General features: G+C 38.8%; 1 protein-coding gene across 2 annotated transcripts in view; it reads left to right on the top strand.

The window, feature by feature from the left end:
- Positions 1–23,069, top strand: part of ADAMTS12 (ADAM metallopeptidase with thrombospondin type 1 motif 12) — a 422,633-nt gene that overhangs the window by 327,790 nt on the left and 71,774 nt on the right. For both annotated transcript variants that reach the window (XM_007535890.3, XM_060191210.1), the window contains 2 exons: positions 568–694; positions 14,575–14,785. In XM_007535890.3, coding sequence (XP_007535952.2) covers positions 568–694; positions 14,575–14,785 — 338 coding nt within the window. The remainder of the gene's footprint in view (positions 1–567; positions 695–14,574; positions 14,786–23,069) is intronic.

Below are 23,069 nucleotides of genomic sequence, written 5' to 3'. Positions count from 1 at the left end.
TCCTATGTGGCTTGCAAGTTTGAGGAGGGCAGAAGTTTAACCAATGCCTTTTCATGTTTTTTCTTGTGTTAAAACACAGTGATGGTTTCCAAACTACTTAACTGTAGAAGCAGAAACCACATGGATTTCTAAGCCTGCTAATCAAAATGTCTTCTTATTCTGTTGGCCTTAGTCCCATCCCATTTCAACCCCACCCTGTTATAAAGCAGAACAAATTGTTGACTAATCATAAACCTAATGGCTGGAATACTGCAGATGAAGATTTGGGATCTCTGTTTTAGAAATAGCTAGTAGGTCTATTTTAGGTATATTTCAAGGTGCCTATGACCCTACTAGTTTTTGCCTGAGCCTTACGTCTAATATTCAGGTGACCTAAGTTATTGTCTGGGGGAGATGGTGTCAGAGCTGGATCAGGGAAGAGTGTACCTCACAAATATGGGAAAAATATATAAATATTGGACAGCTTTCTTATCAGCCATAAGACCATTGAAATGACCAGAGATCTCATCTGACATGAAGCAGGAGGCTCAGGATTCACTGTGTGACCCTTTCTCACCCCACCTCTAGGTATCCGCCGCCAGACTGCCCACTGCATCAAGAAGGGCAACGGGATGGTGAAAGCTACTTTCTGTGACCCAGAAACACAGCCCAATGGGAGACAGAAGAAATGCTATGAAAAGGATTGCCCACCCAGGTAAGCCTCATGTGCTTCATGCATACTCCCTTCTACCTCCAAGTGAATGATCCTGTTTCAGTACATTCTTTGCCCTCATTGCTAGCATGCTGTATGCAGTCTCACTCCGTTTTCAAAGTCGTTTTCTCTGATGAATTGGCCACCTAACTTCTTCTGAGTTTTATTGTTTGTTAAAAAAAAACTTATTTTCATGAGAAAGGGAGTGAATGAAAGAAAGAGACCAAAGCACTGCTGTGCTCTGGTATATGGTGTTGTTGGGAATAGAACCTGGATCTCTAGGACATCAGGAAGCTAAGTCTATTAAGCTACTATTAGGCTTTCTTACCAAATGGCCCTTATTTTTATTGCTTTACTTAGTCTGCTTCCCAAAAATAATTTGTTTATCTCCTGTTACTTTCCATGAAAGATATACAAGTGAGAATAACCATGTAACAGTTATCATTTGTTGAATACTTTTTATTGTGATGTAATAAAAAGGTGTATGTGGTCTTAGCCCTGACACCTAGAAATATTTCTCAAATGTATTGTAGTCTCTCACTGAGTGTGTGTGTGTTTTTTTGTTTTTTTGTTTTTTTTGCTAATTAGGTGACTGATGACTGGGGGTCTCCTGCACAGCATCAGGATAGAGAGTGGTCTTTAACAACCTACTATGTAATATGCAATTAGAGAGCAGAGAGCCCACACTCCACCTCCAAGGAAGAAAGAGGGGCTGGAGATTGATTTAATCGCTAGTAGTCAATGATATAATGATTTTTTATGCATCTGTAGGGAATCCTTCATTGAAAGCATACTGCTAACAAAGCAGTTGTAGGGAGTTTCTAGTTGGGTGAATAAGGAAGTGCTGGGTGGGTGGTGCCCCACGAAAGATGGGAGGTCTGGCCCCTTCTTCACACTTTGGCCCCTTCTTCACACTTTGTTATTTGGATCTCTTTAGGCTATTGCTAAATTGTACTCTTTCCTATAAAACCATTGGTCTAGTGCATGAAGACATTCTTCTATGTTGTGTGAGCTAGAGAATTATCAAACCTAAGCAGGGGTCTACGAGAACTCCTGATTTAGAGTTGGCTAATGGGAAGCGCCTGGGCTTGAAGGGGTAATATGATGGGCAGTCTTATCCATCATCCTTGCTGAGCTCTTAACCCATGGAGTCTGTACTCATACCACACAGTGTCTGAATTTCTATGCATTTGTTGAAACAAGAATTGTGAAAGTGGACTACATGAAAATAGTGTTTTGCCATGTTTTTCTTTATTCTTGACAAGAATATAGAGAATGAGATTTGGGGTCTCCATTTTGGAAAAAGAGAGTAGGTCTATTTTAGGTTTATTACAATGGGCCCATGACTTTACTAATTTTTGCCTGAGCCCAACAGCTAACATGAAGGTGGGCCAAAGGCACTTTTTAGAGAGATGGTGTCAGAGTTGGAAATAGGACAAGAAAGCTGGATCAGGCAACACTGTCACACTTTTTTTTTTAAATTTCTTTATTGGGGGATTAATGTTATACTGTGAACAGTAAACACAATAGTTTGTGTTGGGCTAGCTTCGTGGGCAGGAGAGAGAGATGACCAGGGACTCATGGCTGAGTGATATGCAGTTCAGTCTTTATTCATGTGGAACACAGCACAATCTAAGCTATCTCTAGTCACAGTCCTGTCTCTATATATCCTGAGGTGGAACTGTCTGGTCAGAAGAGGATGTACGTAAGATAGGGGGTGGGGAGAAGGAAAAAGCACGAGAACCAGTGAGGATTAAGCCAATGCCCTGGAGGCAGGGCGGTGCTTAGTTAACAGTGTTATGTAAATAGACTGCAGTGTTAAGCCTGCAGGGCGGTGCTTAGTTAAGCAGGATTAGAGACAGAGGCTTTAAGTGTGGGGAGCTGGCTTACTGCCCAACATGTCCCCCTTTCTTTTTAACTAATGGCCATAGTATCAAGAGTGTGGGGTGAACAGAAACCTATATCATACAGGCATTTTCACAGTGGCAAAACACAAGTATCAGATTCGATGCGTAGTGCACAATGAGGCCGCTCCGGAACTTCCTGTGCAGCTGCTCCTTGTAGTTGTAAGCTGTCAGGGGCTCCTTGTCCTTGAAGTAGCCCATGAGAGAAAGCAGGAGGAGGAGGGTCTCTGCATGACCAAACTGCATTATGGCTGGAGAGGAAACCAGCTGAGACCTTTGTTTCTTTTCCACTGCTTTGTCCATGTGCCGAAAGATATCCTGAAACAGGCCACAGCTGGATTGACTGTTAATCCATATGCTCTTTTCCAATATTGTTTCAGATCATTTAAATATTCTAATACCTTTGCATATTCTATGTCAAAAACATCACACCCCCAGAGGCAAGAGATGCCCACAGAGGTAGGAAATATCTTGAAGCATGAAGTGCCCCCAGAGGCAAGAAATGCCCTTTTGCCTGCTAGGCACTGCCCTTTGAAGCAGGAAGCACCCCTTCAGGCCTCCCCTTGGCATCACACTGGTTCTTGCTGCTCTCCTATTTTGTTCCTCCATGTCTTTTGCCAGTTCTTTTGAAAACGCCTGTATGATACAGGTTTTTGTTCACCCCATACTCCTGATACTATGGCCATTAGTTAAAAAGAAAGGGGGAAATGTTGGTATGCTTCTAATTCTGCTTCTAAAACCCCTTATGTTTCATTGGTTTAGTCCCCCCTGCTTAACACTGTATTCTATTTACATAACCACTGTTAACTAAGCACCGCCCTGCCTGCAGGGTATTGGTTTAATCCCCAAGGGTTCACGATGTCTTTTTACTCTGCCCCCTCTCCTAGTACATCCTGATTTCCACCAGTCTTTTTTCACTCCATCCTCTATGTCACATCCTGTTTCCACCCTACTTGGTGAGTATATATAAGGACAGGATTGTGATTAGAGATAGCTTAGATTGCGCTGCGTTCCACATGAATAAAGACTGAACTTCATACCACTCAGCCATGAGTCCCTGGTTGTCTCTTTCTCTCCCGCCCGCGAAGCTAGTCCGGCAGTTTGTACATGCATAACATTTCTCAGTTTTCCACACAATACAAACCCTGCTAGGTCCTCTGCTATCCTATCCTACTCTAGGACCTGAACTCTCCCCCCACACACACACACGCCCCAGAGTCTTTTACTTTGGCACAATACACCACTTCCAGTCCAAGTTCTGCTTAGTGTTGTTTCTTCTGATCTTGTTTTTCAAATTCTGCTTGAGATTGAGATCATCCTATATTCATCCTTCTGTTTCTGACTTATTTCACTTAACATGATTTCTTCAAGTTCCATCCAAGATGAAATGAAAACAGTGAAATCATCATCATTTTTACTCTGAAAATGTTCAATCTTTATAGTCATTTAGCTACTACAATTCTTTATTGATTTTCTGCCTGGATGATCTCTCAAGTTCAGAGAGTGGGGTTCTCTACTATTACCATGTTACTGTTAATATATTGCTGTAGCTCTTTCAGTAGATGTTTGATATATTTAGATGGCCTCTCTTTGGGTGCACAGATGTTGATAATCATTAAGTCCTCTTGATTGACTGAGCCTCTGATTATTAAGTAATATCCATCCCTATCATTTTAAATTTTATTTATTTTAAGGTCTATTGTGTCAGATATAAGCATAACTATTCCTGCTTCCCCTTTTTATGGTCCATTGTATAACAGTTTTCCATCCTTTTACTTTAGGTCTGTGTTTATCTTGTTGAGTTAGATGGGGTTCCTGCAGACAACATATGGTTGTGTTGTGTTTTCTGATTCATCTTCCTACTCTGTTCCTTTTAATAGGTGAATTAAGGCCATTGACATTTATTGATTTTATAGATTGAAGATATTTTAATGCCATTATTGTAGATTTTTAGAGTGTTTTGATATGTTGCATGGTTTTGGTGATCTGATTGTTTTTAGAAGACCTTTCAGAACTTCTTCCAGGGAAGGCTTGGTGATAGTTGATTCCTTCAACTGTTGCTTGTCTGAGAAGGTTTTTATTCCTCCATCTAGTCTGTCATGATACAGTCTGTCATGATACAGTAGTCTTGGTTGAAAGCCTTTCTCATTGAGCACTCAATAGATATCTTGCCATTCTCTTCTGGCCTGTAGTGTTTGTGTGGAGAAATCTGCTGCTAATCTTATGGGTTTTCCTCTGTAAGTCTGTTTTTTTTTTCTCTTTAAGCCTTTAGGATCCTTTCTTTATCCTTATTCCTTTTCATTCTAAATATGATGTGTCTTGGTGTCTTTAAGTCTAAGTTATTACTGTTTGGGACCTTCTGGGCTTCTTGAACCTTTATGGCTTTTATGTTGTCTAGAGTAAGGACATTCTCATCTACTATGTCCTATAGAATGCTTTCTTCCCCTTTCTCTCTTTCTTCCTCAGGTAGGCCAATAATGCATATATTATTTTGAAGTCATTCAATATGTAGCTCTTGTTCTTTTCAGTATATCTTAATCTCTTTTTGAGATCTCTTACTTCTTTCTTAGTTTTCTGTAATTCATCCTCAATCTTACTAATTCTGTTTTCTGCCACATTTATTCTATTCTCTCTGTTGTTTTCTGTAGTTCAGCTATCTCATTACCCTGTTCTGATAGTGTTTCAGCTTGTTCAGCTTTCTAATTACCTTGAGATAATTAGTGCTTTCTTTCAGATTCTCATTTGTTTACCTGCATTTCTGATGACAATTCTTTCAAACTCTACTCACTCCTGTGACTTAATTAGCATTTGCATGTGGATCTCATTCTTCTGTGGTTCTACCTTTGGGGGAATTTTAGGTGGACTTTTGTCCTCATTCATTTCTCCAATGTTTCTTCTTGGTTTCACCATTATTATAGTGTGTTATGAGGTCCTTCTTTCAGTACTTTTCGGTACACTGATCACTCTTGCGTGGATTGACTTGTGTCTAAGTAAGGTACTTAAAGTGTTGACAGTTGTGGGAATTGGCAGTTGTTTCAATGTTATCTCAATCCCTGAGCTGAAGCACAGTGGCTGTTAAAGCCTCTTTTGTTCTTTTTCTTCCCTGTAGGCTATGGTAGCCAGGGTGCTTTTTAAAGATAAGTAAGAATTTTTAGCTTTATCACTCACCCCTGACCAAGAGATAAAGCAGAGTGGGGGAGATAAAGTAGGGTGGTTATGCAAAGAGACTCCCACACCCCAAGAATCCAAAGTTCTGGGCTCAATTCAGCTTCTCTGCCAGCATGCAAGGCCAAGCTGGACAGCACTTTTGGGTCCTGTGTGTTTCTAAACAAATCTTGTTTAGAGTCTGTAGGTTCTGAGGCAATTATTCACCATGTTCTTATCAGAAGAACAATGTGAAAAGAGTCCCATTATACAACCCCACTAATAGACCACTGGGGTGTAAATATTCTGATTAGTTTCCTGGTCAGTTCTCTACTCTCCAGTGGCAGCACAGGGCCTTCCCTCTGCTGCTCCAGCCTCTGAGGGCAGTAGCAAATGGAGGCTCACAGTTGCATTTGGTGAGTCTTAGAGGAGTCCTCTCCTCCCTTCAGCAGTCTTTTTGTTGGTAAAAACTGACTGGAGGTTATTCCTCAAATGTCCACAAGCCACACATGTTTTAACTAACTGGTGACTTGGTGGGTTCCCAAAGTAGTCCCAGTCTCATCTTGTTGCAGTCTCAGGTGATCTTTATTATTCCTTGTTTATTACAGAAGTTTCTCAACTGGGTAGAGCTGGAGGTCTGGGCACAGTTGTGGTCTCTGGATGCTCTGGTGATTTGGTGGGTTCCCAAAGTAGTTCTTGTCCTGTCTTACTGTAATCCCAGATGGTCTCCTTTGAAATTCCTAGTTGACTGGGGAGAAGAGAGGTGACAGCATTGCCATACATTTACACTTTTAGGGAGGGAAGCAAGTCATCCTATTCCCCAGCTACTTGCTGTGTTGGACATGTTTTCTTCCAAATAATTTGAAGATAATACTTAGAGAAGAAGCATGAAGTATAAGCAACTTGATAAGAATTTTTAATCCTTATCATTCTTTTGGTTGTCTCTAAGTCTTTGTGTGTGTGTGTGTGTGTGTTTGATATTTATTTTCCAAGGTTTGAATATCTTTGAGTTTCTATACATGCATGATCAATACCTGAGATCCATCCAGTCTGTGAGTATTGAAAATCAAAAGAATTAGTTGATGAAGCCTGAATGAAATAGTTCAGACCACAGACCTGCAGAGGAGTATGTTAATTCCAACAGTGTTTCCAAAACTCCAAAAGAAAAATGTTTGCCCTTGTTTTCATACATGCCAAGTGATACACATACACAAGAATAAATCGGATATGTGCACATGTAATTGTTTTAAATTTATGGTGCATATTCTTAGGAATTATTTCATTCCTGCTTGTTAATTTTATTGAAATGTTATTTTTAATTTATTATGTTTTCATGTTATTATGTGGATATACATTCATACTCATTCATATATCTTCATACTCTTTTTCCTGAATCACTGAATTCTATTTATTTATTCAGTGCATCTGGAGAAGAACTTTTTTCAAAAATAGCAACTAGCAAAGTCCCCTATGGTTCTTCAATCATGTGTTGCGTTCTTGCTGAAATAGATGTGACTTTTTAAGTGGTTCAGGTCTAAACACAAAGCACAACAGTTACCATTTTCATAAAATGCATTCAGAAGTAGAATACAAGTTGAATAGAATTCCATGTCACAGTGATTGGTTAATTAAAAAAAAACAACTCTTCTTACTTATGACTTCATTTCAGCTTCCAAAGTATTATGAAATAGTCAGGGAGTAAACAATAGACCAGGAGGTATATGATAAGATACAGATTCAGAGAAACTGAGTCTTTATCTCAGATTCAGAGAAACTGAATCTTTATCTCAGTTTCAGAGAAACTGAAACTTTATCTCAGGGTAAAGGTGCATGGAAGAAACTAGTATATTTTTAAACCCCACTTTTCTAAAATGTGTTTATTGACTGGTTGATATATTACCCTACCTTGACACATCACAATTACCCAAATCTTATAAATTACCTTAAGCTTCATTCTTGGTATTGTCCATTCAGTGCACTTGGACAAATGTATAATGATGAATAGACTTGGTTATAGTATTTCATGCAGAGTATTTTCAACTTCCCTAACAACTCTTTGTGCTCTGCCTAGAAATCTCTACTTCTCCCCACTATCTCTGGCAAACAATGATCTTTCTCCTGTCTCTATATGACCTTAATGCCATATAGTGGGAATCATACAATATATTACCTTTTCAGGTAGTTTACTCTCACTTAGCAATATCCATTTAAATTTCCTTTGCATCTTTCCATGGTTTAATGATTTACTTCTTTTTGGTGATGAATACTGTTTTATTGTCTGGATATAGCACTATTTACCTAGTCATTTACGAAAGGATCTCTGTGTACTTCCAAGCTTTGGCAATTATGAAGAATGCTGCTGTAAATATTCCTGTGTAGCTTTTTGTGTGAACATACATTTTCTACTCTTATGGGCAAAAACCAAGGAACAAGACTGCCAGACCAATAACCTACTTTTCTTGGAGCCCTCTCACATGGCCATTTATTTCTGGTAGAGACTCTGGTAGGCAGACATTTTTATGTTAGTATAGATGTTAGACTGTCACAGACATTTTTCAAGGTCACTTAACTACCAGTGGTAAAATCGGAACTGAATCCAGTTCTATCTGCTGAGATGTCTGTATCAGTTAGGCCATGCTGCTGACCCAGATCTCAAAATTAATAGGTTTCAGTGCTAAAAATAGAACACAAAATTTAATACAGTTCTCTCTCTAACTCAGAGTTGATACTCATGAGTAAATTTCTCTTTCAAGCTCCCCCCTGCTCCCTTTCTCTTGATCTCTCTCTCACTCATTCACCACCTACATATACTCCAGCATGCATATTCTCATTTTTCTTGAATAAAACTTAAAATGCCTGAAAAATTAATATAATCCTCACACACATTAAAACACAATGAAGACTAGCAAGCAGAAAAATATCACAAAATCAGATTATGCGTGCAAATTTGCAGTGCAATTTAAAAAATCTAATAAATCTGCTTTTATGAAGAACAAATGAACAGTATAAATGTCAAATTCTCTGCTAATAGTATTTTATTTTGCAAGCTTTGTCCACTACTTTCCTTGGATACAGATGCCAAGGTGCAACATCTTCTCTACTCTGTCATATAATTATCTGAAAGTCCATTCCCATCATCCAAAGCTATAATTTTCTCTTTCCAAAATAATTTCATGTAGAAAAGTTCATGATTTTTATTTATGCGTCACTATCCAATTGTTTCTATATTCAATTGGAAATTTCTGTGTTCTTTCCCAATTAAGTATTTAAGATGGACTAAAGAATTAATAACCTCATAATCTCAGTGAAAGAATTATGTAATATGCAATCCATGGCTTTCAGGATTAAAGTCTTGTGTAATACAATCCAGGATGGAGTAGCCTATTAAGAAGGAAGTTCTCTGGAAACAAAGAACATCAGACTCCAGAAAGCAGTCATTTGAATCTGTTCTCCCTGGTGATTTATCTTTGAAGTTTGTAATAAAGCAAAGCTCTGTTAGGCTACAGATGTGATAGCACCTAGCACAGCCAAAATACTTAACAGGCAACTGATAACGATTCGTTCACACATATGACAGTCAAAAGACTTGTTTAAATCAATATTTTTTAGCCTCAGAGCTACTGCTATTTGTTGTAAGATGCACTGTTTTAGTTGTAGTTTTGCCCTCTACACACAGATACATATACACACCATTTGTGATAACAAAAATCTTCTTATTTTTAGAAATTACAACATGTTGAGACTCACCTTTGGTTGAAAATGAAAGGCTCTCTGTCCTATCAAGTAAAATAGAAAAAAAGGAAAAAATGGCACCAGGCATAGTGGATTCAAAGTTTTAGCACTGAGCCCACAGTGATAACCCTGGTTGCAAAGGAAAGAAAGAAACGAAGGAAGGAAGGAAGGAAGGATGGAAGGAAGGAAGGAAGGAAGGAAGGAAGGAAGGAAGGAAAGAAGGAAGGAAAGAAGGAAGGATGGAGAAAGAAAGGAAGAAAAGAGGAAGGGAGGAAGGAAAGAAAGGAGGAAGGAAGGTAAGAAGGAAGTAAAGAAGGGAAAGAGAAAAGAAATAGGGGAATATAATGAAAACAGGCAAAGTAGCAACTATGATGTGTGTAATGGAAAGAAATGGCCTAGGAGGTGGTGAGGTCCTGAGTTCAGTCCCTGATATCATATAACACAAATGCTAGAATGCCCTCTATTTCTCTCTCTCTCTCTCTCTCTCTCTCTCTCTCTCTCTCTTCTCCTCTATTATCTTTCTCTCTCAATAAGAAGAGAAAGCTAGAGGAAATGAAGTTAGAAGAGGATTTAGTCTACATACAAAGACCATGTACATACAAAGACCAGGTTGAGCATACTAGTCACCACGTGCAACAACCCAGATTCAAGACTGCTCTCCACCTGCAGAGGGGAAGCTTCAGGAGTGGTGAATCAGACCTACAGGTGCCTTTCTCTCTCCCTCTTTATCTCCCTTGCCCCTCTCAATTTCAATCTGTCCTATCAAATAAGAAATAAAGAAAAATAAATAATCATTTAAAAAAGTATCTACAGGGCAGGGAAGCATTACATTTGTGATTCTTCTTCTTCTAGCGTTTGCCCTTCTTCCATAGCCAGTTAATGGCTTTGAAAGTGACTGGGATCCATGTGGATTCAGTTGGCTATAGGAAGGATCATCAGTTTCCCCAATGAATGGGTACTCACGGGATGCACCACGGGAAGGTCGATCCAAGCATTTGTGATAATGCTTGATATTTTGGAATTTGGAGTATTAGTGGATTTGGATTTTTAAATGTAAATGTTGAATAAATATTAATGCAAAAATATAATAATAAAAATCAATATCATTAAATAAATTAGTATTCTGAGCAAGAGATTAACAAATGCATATTAGGTAGGAGTTATCTAGTAACATGGGTTAAAGTTTATTTGTGTATTTTATTGGTTTATAAATAGTCACTGCTATCTGAATATGAACTGGTATGAGAATAGGCAGAAGATACAGATAAGTAAGATATTTCAGAAGTTCAACACACCCCCTTCTATTATCTCAGAGTATATTTAAATAAATGATAAAGAAAATTTTCAGAACTATGATAGATTCTTCAAGGGTCTTATAATACACAGAGAGACACATACATATGCATATATTACATACATATATACAACTCATACTGAAGCAGAAGTTTATTCATTGGATAAAAATGTAAAGATGAGCAATCGAATCTATTTTTGGTACCAAGACCGCCAGTAGTTTTTAACTTTAACTTCGTGCAAGAATTATCAAAGAACCCTGAATAATCATTGATGCTGTGGTCCTACTCCCAAGATATCCTTGTCTACAACTTGAACAGTGGTGGCTTTTTATTCTCTGTTTCCTTTTTGTTGTTGTTTTATTAGTGATTTTCAAGATTATAAGAAAATTTGTGTATAGTTCCCCACCACACCTATCACGGAACTTTTGCAACCCTCCCAACTAAGGATAATTATCCCAAGATCTTACAAACATGTTGGCTTCCTTTTTTTTTTTTTCTTTTGCAAGTTTATGTCATTCAATTCTGTATTATTGTTCATATGAGTTAAACCATTTGGCAGTTTTATTCACTTACAGTTTTCTTACATTACGTTCATTAATTATAATCACCTCCAGTTCAATTTATTTTCTCCAAAATAGCACAATATTGTTTTTTAATTGCCAATTATTATTCCATTGAGTATATGTCCCATAACTTCTTTATCCAGTGATCTGTCAGTGGGTATTTAGCTTGTCTCTATAGTTTGGCAATTGAGCTATGAACATGAGGATGCATATGTCTCTTCAAAGTGGTGTTTTCATATCTTTTAGATAAATGCCCAAAAGTGATATGGCTGGATCATAAGATATTTTTATTTGTTTAAGATTTGCGCATATTGTTTCCATAGTGGCTGCTCCAGCTTACATTCACACCAGTAGTGTAACAGAGTTTCCTTTTCTCACACTCTACCCAATACTTGTCATTTCTAAACAGTGATAGCTTCTTAAAGTGTTGCTAAAGTGCAATCACTAATACAGCCTCGATCTTTAGGACTTCTACGTTGTAAGTGGGATTGAAGAAAGAATAGCAGCAAGCAATGCATAGTCTTCTGTCCCATTACTTGTAAGGTATTGAGATATTCTGGTAAAAGAAAAATTATTGTCAAAACACAAAAAAAGTCAGATTAGGTTGTTGCTAGTTCTATGCTGATTCCATCAAAAGAATGTCCTATTGGACTCCCGGGGTAACTCTGCATGTTGGGGGTGATGTGCAAGGAGAGACTCACAGACTCATTTATCTCTGGGAGTGGCCTAGGAAAGGGTGGCCTAGGAAAGGTGGGCAACTCGTTTATTGAGAGAGAAAGCAGGCACATTATACCCATTGCACAGGGAGAAGGTCAAGGTAATCATTAATCCATTATCACATCTCAGAAAGAAAGATGTGATAATGGTGAAAAAAAGAGAAGGGCTCCCTGCTACTTTCAAAACAGCTTTTACCTTGTCACTAGGGCCACATCCTGGAAGGTTGAGTCACTTATCCATAATAAGTGGATGAGAAAGAGCACATCTCAGAGGTTCAAGTCTCTGGTCCCCACGTGAAGGAGGGAACACCTCCTGAATATTCAAGGAGTGTTACAGGTGTCTCCCTTCTCTGGTCTCTTTTCCTCCCTCATTTTAAAAAAATGAGAAAAAGAAAAGAAGAAGAGAAAGAGGAAGGAAAGAAGGGAGAAAAAAATGAAAATGTGGGGAGGAGGGAGGCTGGCTAAAGAGGGAGAGGAAGGAAGGGAGAAAAAGAAAAGATAAAAGGAAGAGAAAGAAATGAGAAAGGACACATACACTCCTTCCACAAGTTATCCAGAATATTTATTTAACTAACAGTGCAAAATTGTGCTAATAGTGCAACTTGTGAAGAATAGCTGGATTTTTTTTAATTTCAGTTTTTCTATTATTTTCTTACCAAAATGACCAGTGGGAATGTGGGAATATTAACAGATAGACTTACAGAGATAAAAAGGGATGGGGAATGCACATGATGTCACTAATTCATCTCCTACTAAATAATTTAAATAAAATGTTTGTACCAGCTTCATGTAGAATTAAAAATCACTCACTTCTGAGTCCAGAAATCTAGATTTTAATTGGGTGATTTTACTCAAAAGAAACAGACAAAATAACAATAAATCACAGCTGACTAATCATGTTCTGTACCATGTGATCTAAATTGATATTCCATTCAATCCATGGAAAATATATAAAAATCAGCATTTTTATGTTCATTTAACAGATAACAAAATAAAGTTTAGACTTGCTGGAAGTTGCACAATAGAAACCTTGACCTCAATTTTCTTGACTGAATAGAAAAGTGATGTTTATATTTTTATTCAAAAGCATTCTCATTGTAAGCTAGGTATTAGTTAATTCACACTTAGTAGGAAAGTGCACACTTTACAGTGCAAAAGGTTCAAATTCCCAGTCATGATGGAGAGCGCTTGCATAATGAAGCATCATGAGCAATGGAGCAATGGTGTGGTGTCTCTTCTCTCTCCCTCTCCCTTTCTGTCTCTTACCATCTAAAATGTCCATACCTAGAGTGCAGTCATGAAGCCTCAGTGATGAACCTCATGGAAAAGAGAAGAGAGGAGAGGGGAGGAGAGAGAAAGGGGAGGGGAGGGGAGGGGAGGGGAGGGGAGGGGAGGGGAGGGGAGGGGAGGGGAGGGGAGGGGAAGGGAAGGGAAGGGAAGGGAAGGGAAGGGAAGGGAAGGGAAGGGAAGGGAAGGGAAGGGAAGGGAAGGGAAGGGAAGGGAAGGGAAGGGAAGGGAAGGGAAGGGAAGGGAAGGGAAGGGAAGGGAAGGGAAGGGAAAGGAAAGGAAAGGAAAGGAAAGGAAAGGAAAGGAAAGGAAAGGAAAGGAAAGGAAAGGAAAGGAGAGGAAAGGAGAGGAAAGAAAAGGAAAAAAAGAAAAACCAAGAGAGGAGGGGAAGGGAGGGGAGAGGAGGGAAGGGAAAGAAATTATTTTATTTTTTTATTTTATAACGGGATTATTGGATTATTTTTAATGGATTGTTTTTGTGAGATGCAGAAGGTTGAAGGTCTGGCTTCTTTAATTGCTTCCGCCTAAACATGGGCATTGACAGGTTCACCCATACTCCCAGGCTGCCTCTCTCTTTCCCTAGTAGAGTGGGGCTCTGAGGAAGCGGAGCTCCAGTACATGTTGATGGGGTCGTCTGTCCAGGGAAGTCTGGTCAGCATCTTGCTGGCATCCGGAACCTGGAGGCTAAAAAGAGAGTTAACATACAAAGCCAAACAAATTGTTGACCAGTCATGAACCTAAAGACTGGAATAGTGCAGATGAAGTGTTGGGGGGTCCTCCATTTTGTAGATAGCTAGTAGGCATATTTTAGCTATATTCCAAAGGGGCTATGACTATATTAACTTTTTCTTTTTCTTTTTTTTCCCTTTTTCTTTTTTCCCCTGAGCTTGAAATCTGGTATGCAGGATCCTAGTTATTGTCTGGGGAGATGATGTCATGACTGTAAAAAGGACCAGAAAGCTGGATCAGGGAAGAGAGTAGCTCCCTAATATGGGAAAGGGGTATATATATTGTTGGCTGTAAACGCCATCAATTTGATGTGGTCTGACGCCCATATTTAACATCTACTTTAAAACCAAGTTGAGTTCTGAAACTACGATTGAACAAGCAGAGCACCATCTAGTGGATTGGAATGTTGCCATGGATTTCTCAATTCTGCAATTTGCACTTCTTTCCAGTTGTTGAATTTAAGACTTATATTCTTGGGATACTCTTCTCCCACCTGTCCCTGTGTGCCTGCAGGTGGTGGGCAGGGGAATGGACAGCCTGTTCCATGACGTGTGGACCCCATGGAGAACAGAAGCGAACCGTTCTATGCATCCAGACCATGGGCTTTGATGAGCAGGCCCTCCCAGCTATAGACTGTCAACACCTGCTGAAGCCCAAGACCCTCATTTCCTGTAACAGAGACATCTTGTGTCCATCAGACTGGACGGTGGGCAACTGGAGTGAGGTGAGCTGAATCAGCTGAGGGGTTAAAGGGGGACTGGCATTATCCATGGTTCACCATCACTGTCCCCCCATATATTCCTCATTATCCAAAGCAAAGCAGTCTGAGATAGTATTATAAATCAGCCAATGCCATCGCCTCTGGCCTATCTCTGCATTTCATATTTTCTATTATATTCCTTGCTGGCTTCATGTCCTCACAGGGTCCTCTTCTTTCTCATCCAGTGGTCAAATGCCTGCTCTATTGGTAGGCTGGATCCAACTCCTACAAGCTCATGACTGCTCACTGAGATATTGTCAGGTGGTTGGGAGGGGTGCAGCAATAGAGTATAAGACACACATCTGTGAGGTAGTGACACATTAAATTGCATTTCTCTTTCTCTCCTTTATCTCTCTCTGTCTTTTAATGTTTTACTTTGTTGGGCTTTTGGGTGGTGGCCTCTTTCCCAGGCTCAAACTGCTGGCTTACCCGCTCTGTTGTGCACCAGATGCAGGGGCCTAAGAGAATATTCCGAGACAGCAGGGGTGGAGCTGTACATGTCTCTCTCTATGCCTGATGCTAGTGTCACAACAAGAGAGAAGACCCAAGGACATGTCTCATGGGCAATCCATTTATTGAACAGCAAAGTAGGGTTTATAAGAGGTTGTAGGAGGAAGCAAGTTATCCATTCCACATATGGTTTTGGAAAAGAGGGACAAAGAGAAATGGGGGGGGGGGTTTGAAAAAAGGTCAGAGCATCCCTAGTAAATGCTGAACAAGTGATTTAGACAAAGGAAGTAGGGATATCAATAACTAGCAGACAGAGAGGAGCCTTAAGAGAGGAGATAGATCATGTAGGATTAGAAGGGCCGGAGGAGGCTGATGAATAAAGATGTTCTTGGATATAATTTGACAGAGCAGAACAGTGATGTGTGGGCCATGTATGATCAAAGAAGATGGACTTTTATTAACTTCTGAGTAAACGAATCAACTGGTTTGAGGACAAGGAAATGGGGTGCATGTAGGGTCCTTTGTGAAGCAGGGAGGGCATTTCCTGGTTGTCATTTTCCCTCCATGCTCAATCTCAAGTAGAAAGAGACTAACAGGAAAAGGTTGTCCCATAAGACTCCCATTTTTAATAGGAGGTCCCACACCATGCTCAACTATATCCTCACAGTTTCCCTACATTACTTATTTATGAAAGAGATATGTAGAGAGAGAAAAAGGGAGGAGGGAGGAGAGAGCACTATTTAGTTTATGGTCGTGCTAGAGATTAAACTTGGGACTCCAGAGCCTCAGACATGAAAGTCTTTAGCAACATCATTATGGTTCCCCACCCCACCCCCATCTTGTTAATTAATAAATACTTGGGCCAAAGATATCTGCATACATGAGGAACAAAAGGCCCCAAGTTTCATCCATTTTGGGCAGCACCTTATGCTAGAGATAATCAGTGCTTTCCTCTCTCTTCACCTCTCTCTCTCTCTTTCTCTTTCTCCCTCTCATTCTTTAGTATAAAATAAATCTTATTTTAAAGGAATAATTAAAGTTTTTGTTGGCCCATTTGCTGGAATAAATCAAGACTCAGGGCTGGGAAGACAGCACATGGTTATGCAAAGAACTTTTATACCTGAGGCTCTATGGCCCCATGTTCAATCTCCAGCACCACTATAAGTCAGAGCTGAGCAATGTTCTGGCCTTTCTATCTGTATCTATCTATCTATCTATCTATCTATCTATCTATCTATCTATCTATGATATCTCTCTATATCAGATCTACCTATATATCTACCTATATCTATCTACCTGTCTTTCATTAAAATAAATAAAATATTTTTAAAAAATAAATCAAGACTCTCTATGGATCCCAATAGCCATTTTACATAATTTACCAGTAGTTATGTTTCACTAGAACTAGTCTAGTTTGCTAAAATCATAGACATTTCATGGTTTTATTGAAATGACAGTAAGCAATGTAGTTTACTGGGAGAACCCCCCCCCAAGCTATCCCTATGTTTATCATGTGTCAGGCCAGATCTAACTAATGTCTAAGACATTTACTGTTATTAGTAAAGTTCAATTAAGTATTGCATTTTCCAAAAAATAATCTGATCTAATTAGAGTATAATTAGAAACCAGTGGACTAGAAACCTGCCAGGATTCTAATTTGCATTGAGTGACCATAGGATCTGGTGCTGTCAGGTCTTGTGCTGCCAGGGTCATTAGGGGAAGTAAAAATATGTTTCTCCAATGGACCTGGGATCTCCAGGAGCCTTACTCTGTTTATTCTGTACTTATTTGTACATATTTCAAACAATAGCCTAAGGAGTAAATAGGAAAGTAAATTATTTATTTAAAACCCAGCAGGATATAATTTATAAATGAATGCTGACTTTTTTATATGCTTATTTGAAAACCACATGCTTTGCATAATAATGTTATGATTGACCAGAATATTTTAGAAACACCTTATAGTATTCAGCTTTAGAGAAATGGAAAAATTTTGTTCTGCAAAAGGCACTTAGGACCAAATCTGATGGATGAAAAATATGATCAATTTGGATAAAATCCATTTGTTTAAAAAGCAATGTTTAACTATAAGTAAGTAAAATTAGAAAGGTGCTCTGAAAGCCTTATCTGGAGAAAAAAAATTAATCACAAGCATCATCTCTAGAGATTAAAAAAAATCATTGAATACATTGAATATAGTCAATCATTCTGAGAACCTTACTTCAAACTCTGCTTCATGAACTCCTAATTCCAGTTTATTTAGCTTCTAAATCTTTTAGATCTCTAGGTTAAAAGAAAAAAGGAAATAAAGTGTACTATACCTATACTGTAAGGATTCCCTATTGACTGGGAGAGAACCCAAAACAAATCAAGACCTATGAAGCTATACGCCTAGAATTCTATAATATTAAACATAATTGATAATTCAATAAAAATAAAATAGGACAAAGCTAAAAGGTATGGATGCAAAGAAGATAATTGTATAAGCCAATACTATGTACTGCTAGTATGTGCACAGATGTATGTGAACATAGCAGCAACATGCCAGAGCATCCCCATGCAATTCCTCACAAGATAAAATGATAGCTTATGCCTCACTTGACGTACTAGTGCCAGGCCAGCATACGTTTCTGGAAAGGACACCATGGTCCAAATAAGACTCAATGAGGATATTGTGCCTGAGCCACTAAGGCTGTTTAGCAAAGTATGTTGGCTGCATCTAAAACATTCCATAATTCTTGTGAGACAGAATTTACTAATTGCCAAAATCTTAGCAGTTTTGTCAAAGGACTGCAGTTATCGATTGAGTTGTTGGAAAAGTCATGACATTTTTCTTTTGTGTGTGTGTGTGTGTGTATGCAAAAATGCAACATGATTTTCCCAACAACCCAATATTTGGCAGGATGTTGGTTGTACAGAGGATGAAATGTTGAATTCTCAAGTGTGATGTCCCAAGTTTGAACCCCAGTACTGCATGTACCAAAGTGTTGTCCGGTTATTTTTCACTCTCTTCTCTTATATCTTAGATTAATAAAAAAAATTTTTTTAAAAACCAACCTCTCAAAAAAAGAGTGCAGTGTCATATATTTGTGTGTGTGTGTGTGTGTGTGTGTGTGTGTGTGTGTGTGTGTGTGTGTGTGTGTGCATGCATTTATTATAGTTAGGAAGTCACTTCACCTATCTGCCTAGGTCCATTCCTTGTGTTTTAAGATTGATGATACAGTGACTGTTGGTATACACAGGCTTTACTCTGCCTGTTTAAACAATTTCTCTTTAAAAAGTCACTTCAGAAAGGTTACAGTGAAAGTATTCCAGACACTGAAAAGATGAAATAGAAGCTATCACCCTGTCTGGGAACAGAAACTAGCATGCTGCATACAAGGCAATAGTGAGATAGTGGCTAAACTCTGAGTTTAACACCACATATCCATGAAACCACAACACAGTTGGTTTCATAATTCTTTTAAAAAATATATTTATTTATTTATTCCCTTTTGTTTCCCTTGTTGTTTTTTGTTGTTGTTATAGTTATTGCTGTTGTTATTGATGTTGTTGTTAGGGCAGAGAGAAAGGGAGAGAAGAGGGGAAGACAGAGAGGGCGAGAGAAAGAGAGACACACGCAGACCTGCTTCACCACCTGTGAAGCAACTCCCCTGCAGTTGGGGAGCCAGAGGCTCAAACCAGGATCCTTACACCGGCCTTTGCACTTCCTGCCACGTCACGTGCACTAAACCTGCTGTACTACCACCCAACTCCCAGGTTCCATAATTCTTTCTGTCTGATAAACTTGAGTACTTCCTCAAGTTATACTATAAATTTCCATAATTATATGATATTAATAATGACTCCAAAGGTCATATGATTAGAGAATGGTTCAGTCAGATGCTCTATAGAAATCTGTGACTTTTTTGTGTGGGGGGGTGGAGGGTGAGATTGGAGGTGATGGGGGATGAATGGGCGGATAGATAGGTGGATAGATTGATGGATGATCACAGTAAAGACCTGTAGTTAATAAATGTGGAAGACTGGAGATTGGTGGTGGTGAACCCAGTTGAATAAGCATTTTATCATGCACAAGGACTCATGTTCAAGCCCCATGTCCCCACCTGCAGAGGAGAAGCTTCATGAGTGGTGCAGCAGTGCTGCAGGTGTCTCTCTCCATCTCTGTCTCACCTTTACCCTTCTCTCTGTCCTAGAAAATAAATAATATTTTAAAAATAAATGTAAAGATAAATGTGGCAGGGCTTGTGCATCCTGAGAAAGAGGGGTATGGGAGGAATCCTCACTGAGATTTTGGAGAAATTTCTAGGTTCTAATATTAACAGTGCACACATTCACTGCACAACCTGCTGAAAATGACTTCATCTTATTTGTCTTCAGTTTCCTCAACTATCAGTCGGCATTTTAGTCTAACTGTTAGGCTCATAGATCTAGTGGGATAGTAATTTTTCTAGGATTCATAAGCTAGAAAGTTCAAACTTCCTCATTTAGTAAGACAGGGTTATACAGCCTGGGTAGTGGTGCACCTGGCTGAGTGTACACTTAGTATGTACAAGGAACCAGGTTCTTCTGTAGATAAGACTCATGAGCAGCAATGAAGTAGTGCTGTAAGTCTCTCTCTCTCTCTCTCTCCCTCTCTCTCTCTCTCTCTCTCTCTCTCTCCCTCTCTCCTTTCCCTCTTCTTTCCCTCTTGATTATACTCTGTCTCAATCAAATAAAAGTAAAATAAGGTTGTTAGGGCCAGGAAGATAACTCAATTAAATAGTATGCTCCATTTGTCATATTTTCAACCCAGATTGAAATCAGTTTCTACACACACAAAAGGAAACTTCTGTGCTGTGATTTCTTTCCCTCTCTCTGTGTGCCTCTCTATCTGAGAAAGTTGGCCCAGAGTTATAAATCCCTGGGTGGCAACAAAAAATAAAAATAAAAGAGGAAAGGAAAGGAAAAGGGGAAGGGGAAAAACAGGAAAGGAAAGGAAAACAGGGCTTATGACTTCCATAGGACAATTCATGTACATAGCATAGCAGTAACTGCCTGGCAATGAGCTGTTGTTCACTAAGTTGTAACTTTACTATTAGGCAAGAAAACAGGGATCTGTTCTCCATGCTACTCTTATTCTATCTATTCCATTCAAATATCATGAAAGAACTAGCCTGTTAACTCTGTTTCTTATTCTAACTCTCTCCCAGCTTCAGGGTTGCATTATTCTATGTACAAGTTATTATAAGCACAATGATTAGGCTTTTTGAGGTACTAAAAACTTGTCTGAAGCCTTAAAAAATAACTTAATATGTTATTTTCACAGACACAAATGACACTGAAAAATAAGCAATCATTATTTAATTACATACTAGTAGCAAAGACCTACTAGGCTTTCTGTGTATGTATTGAATACCTTTATATAATTCCCACTACAACAGCTTAATCTGCTTCATTTTGAAGATAGAGAAACTGAGGCATATAGATACTTAGAAAATTTTTTATTTCTTTATTGGGGAATTAATGTTTTACACTCAACAGTAAATACAATAGTTTGTACATGCATAGCATTCCCCAGTTTCCCATATAACAATACAGCCCCCACTAGGTCCTCTGAATCCTTCTTGGACCTGTATTCTCCCCACCTACTCACCCCAGAGTATTTTACTTTGGTGCGATATGCAAATTCCATTTCAGGTTCGGCTTGTGTTTTCTTTTCTGATCTTGTTTTTCAACTTCTGCCTGAGAGTGAGATCATCCCATATATATCCTTCTGTTTCTGACTTATTTCACTTAACATGAATTTTTCAAGGTCCATCCAAGATTGGCTAAAAATGGTGAAGTCACCATGTTTAATAGCTGAGTAGTATTCAATTGTGTATATATACCACAACTTGCTCAGCCATTCATCTGTTGTTGGACACCTGGGTTGCTTCCAGGTTTTGGCTATTACAAATTGTGCTTCCAAGAACATATGTGCACACAGATCTTTTTGGATGGATATGTTGGGTTCCTTAGGATATATCCCCAGGAGAGGAATTGCAGGGTCATAGGGTAGGTCCATTTCTAGCCTTCTGCGAGTTCTCCAGACTGTTTTCCACAGAGCTTGGACCAATTGACATTCCCACCAGCAGTGTAGGAGGGTTACTTTGACCCCACACCCTATCCAGCATTTGCTGCTGTTACCTTTTCTCATGTATGACATTCTCATACGAGTGAAGTGGTATCTCATGGTTGTCTTTATTTGCATTTCTCTGACAGTCAGAGACTTGGAGCATTTTTTCATGTGTTTCTCCGCCTTTCGGATCTCTTCTATGGGGAATATTCTGTCCAAGTCCTCCCCCCATTTTTGGATGGGGTTATTTGTTGTCTTGTTGTTGAGTTTGGCAAGCTCTTTATATATGCTGGTTATTAAACTCTTATCTGATGTATGGCATGTAAAGATCTTCTCCCATTCTGTGAGGGTTCTCTTGGTTTGGGTAGTGGTTTCTTTTGCTGTGAAGAAGCTTTTTAATTATATGTAGTCCCATAGGTTTATACTTACCTTAGTCTTCTCTGTAATTGGATTCGTTTCATTGAAGATGTCTTTAAAGTTTATGCGGAAAAGAGTTCTGCCAAAATTTTTCTCTAAGTATCTGATAGTTTCTGGTCTAACATCCAAGTCCTTGATCCACTTGGAATTTACTTTTGTATTTGGTGAAATACAGTGGTTCAGTTTCATTCTTCTGCATGTTTCAACCCATTGTTTCCAACACCATTTGTTGAAGAGACTCTGCTTTCCCCCATTGAATAGTCTGGGCACCTTTGTCAAAGATTAGATGTCCATAGGTGTGGGGGCTCACTTCTGGGCTCTCAGTTCTACTCCACTGGTCAGTGTGTCTATTCATGTTCCAGTATCAAGCAGTTTTTATGACAATGGCCCTATAATACAGTTTGAAATCTGGGAGTGTGATGCCTCCAGTTCTGTTCTTTTTCTCAAGATTGTTTTGGCAATTCTAGGACTTTTCTGGTTCCAGATAAACATTTGTAGCATTTGTTCTATTCTCCTAAAAATGTGCTTGGGATCTTGATGGGGATAGCATTAAATTTGTAGATGGCTCTGGGTAATATATTCATTTTGATGATGTTAATTCTTCCAACCCATGAATATGGAATATCTTTCCACTTCTTTGTGTCTTTTTCAATTTCTTTGAGTAGTGACTCATAATTTTCAGTATACAAGTGTTTCACTTCTTTGGTTAGATTTACTCCTAGATATTTTATTGTTTTTGTTGCTATAGTAAGAGGAATTGATTTCAGAATTTCAATTTCTTCTAACTTAGTGTTTGCATAGAGGAATACCACTGACTTTTGAATGTTAATTTTATAGCCTGATACCTTACTGTATTGCCTGATGATTTCCAAAAGCTTCTTGCTGGATTCCTCAGGTTTTTCCATGTATACTGTCATGTCATCTGCAAATAAGGAGAGTTTGACTTCTTCTCTTCCAATCTGTATCCCTTTAATTCCTTGCTCCTGCCTGATTGCTATGGCAAGAGCTTCCAACACTATGTTGAGTAGTAATGGTGATAGTGGGCAGCCCTGTCTAGTACCTGATCTGAGGGGAAATGCTTCCAGTTTTTCACCATTGAGTATGATGTTGGCTGTAGGTTTGCTATATATAGACTCCACTATCTTCAGGAATTTTCCACCTATTCCCATTTTTTGTAGTTTTTTTTATCATAAAAGGATGTTGTATATTGTCAAAGGCTTTCTCTGCATCTATTGATATGACCATGTGGTTTTTGGTCTTGCTTTTGTTGATGTGGTGGATCAC

Source organism: Erinaceus europaeus, chromosome 5, assembly GCF_950295315.1.
Source record: "Erinaceus europaeus chromosome 5, mEriEur2.1, whole genome shotgun sequence".
In the NCBI taxonomy this organism is placed as follows: Eukaryota; Metazoa; Chordata; class Mammalia; order Eulipotyphla; family Erinaceidae; genus Erinaceus; species Erinaceus europaeus.
The sequence above is the reverse complement of the archived record's forward strand: the minus strand, read 5'-3'. Positions and strand labels throughout refer to the sequence as shown.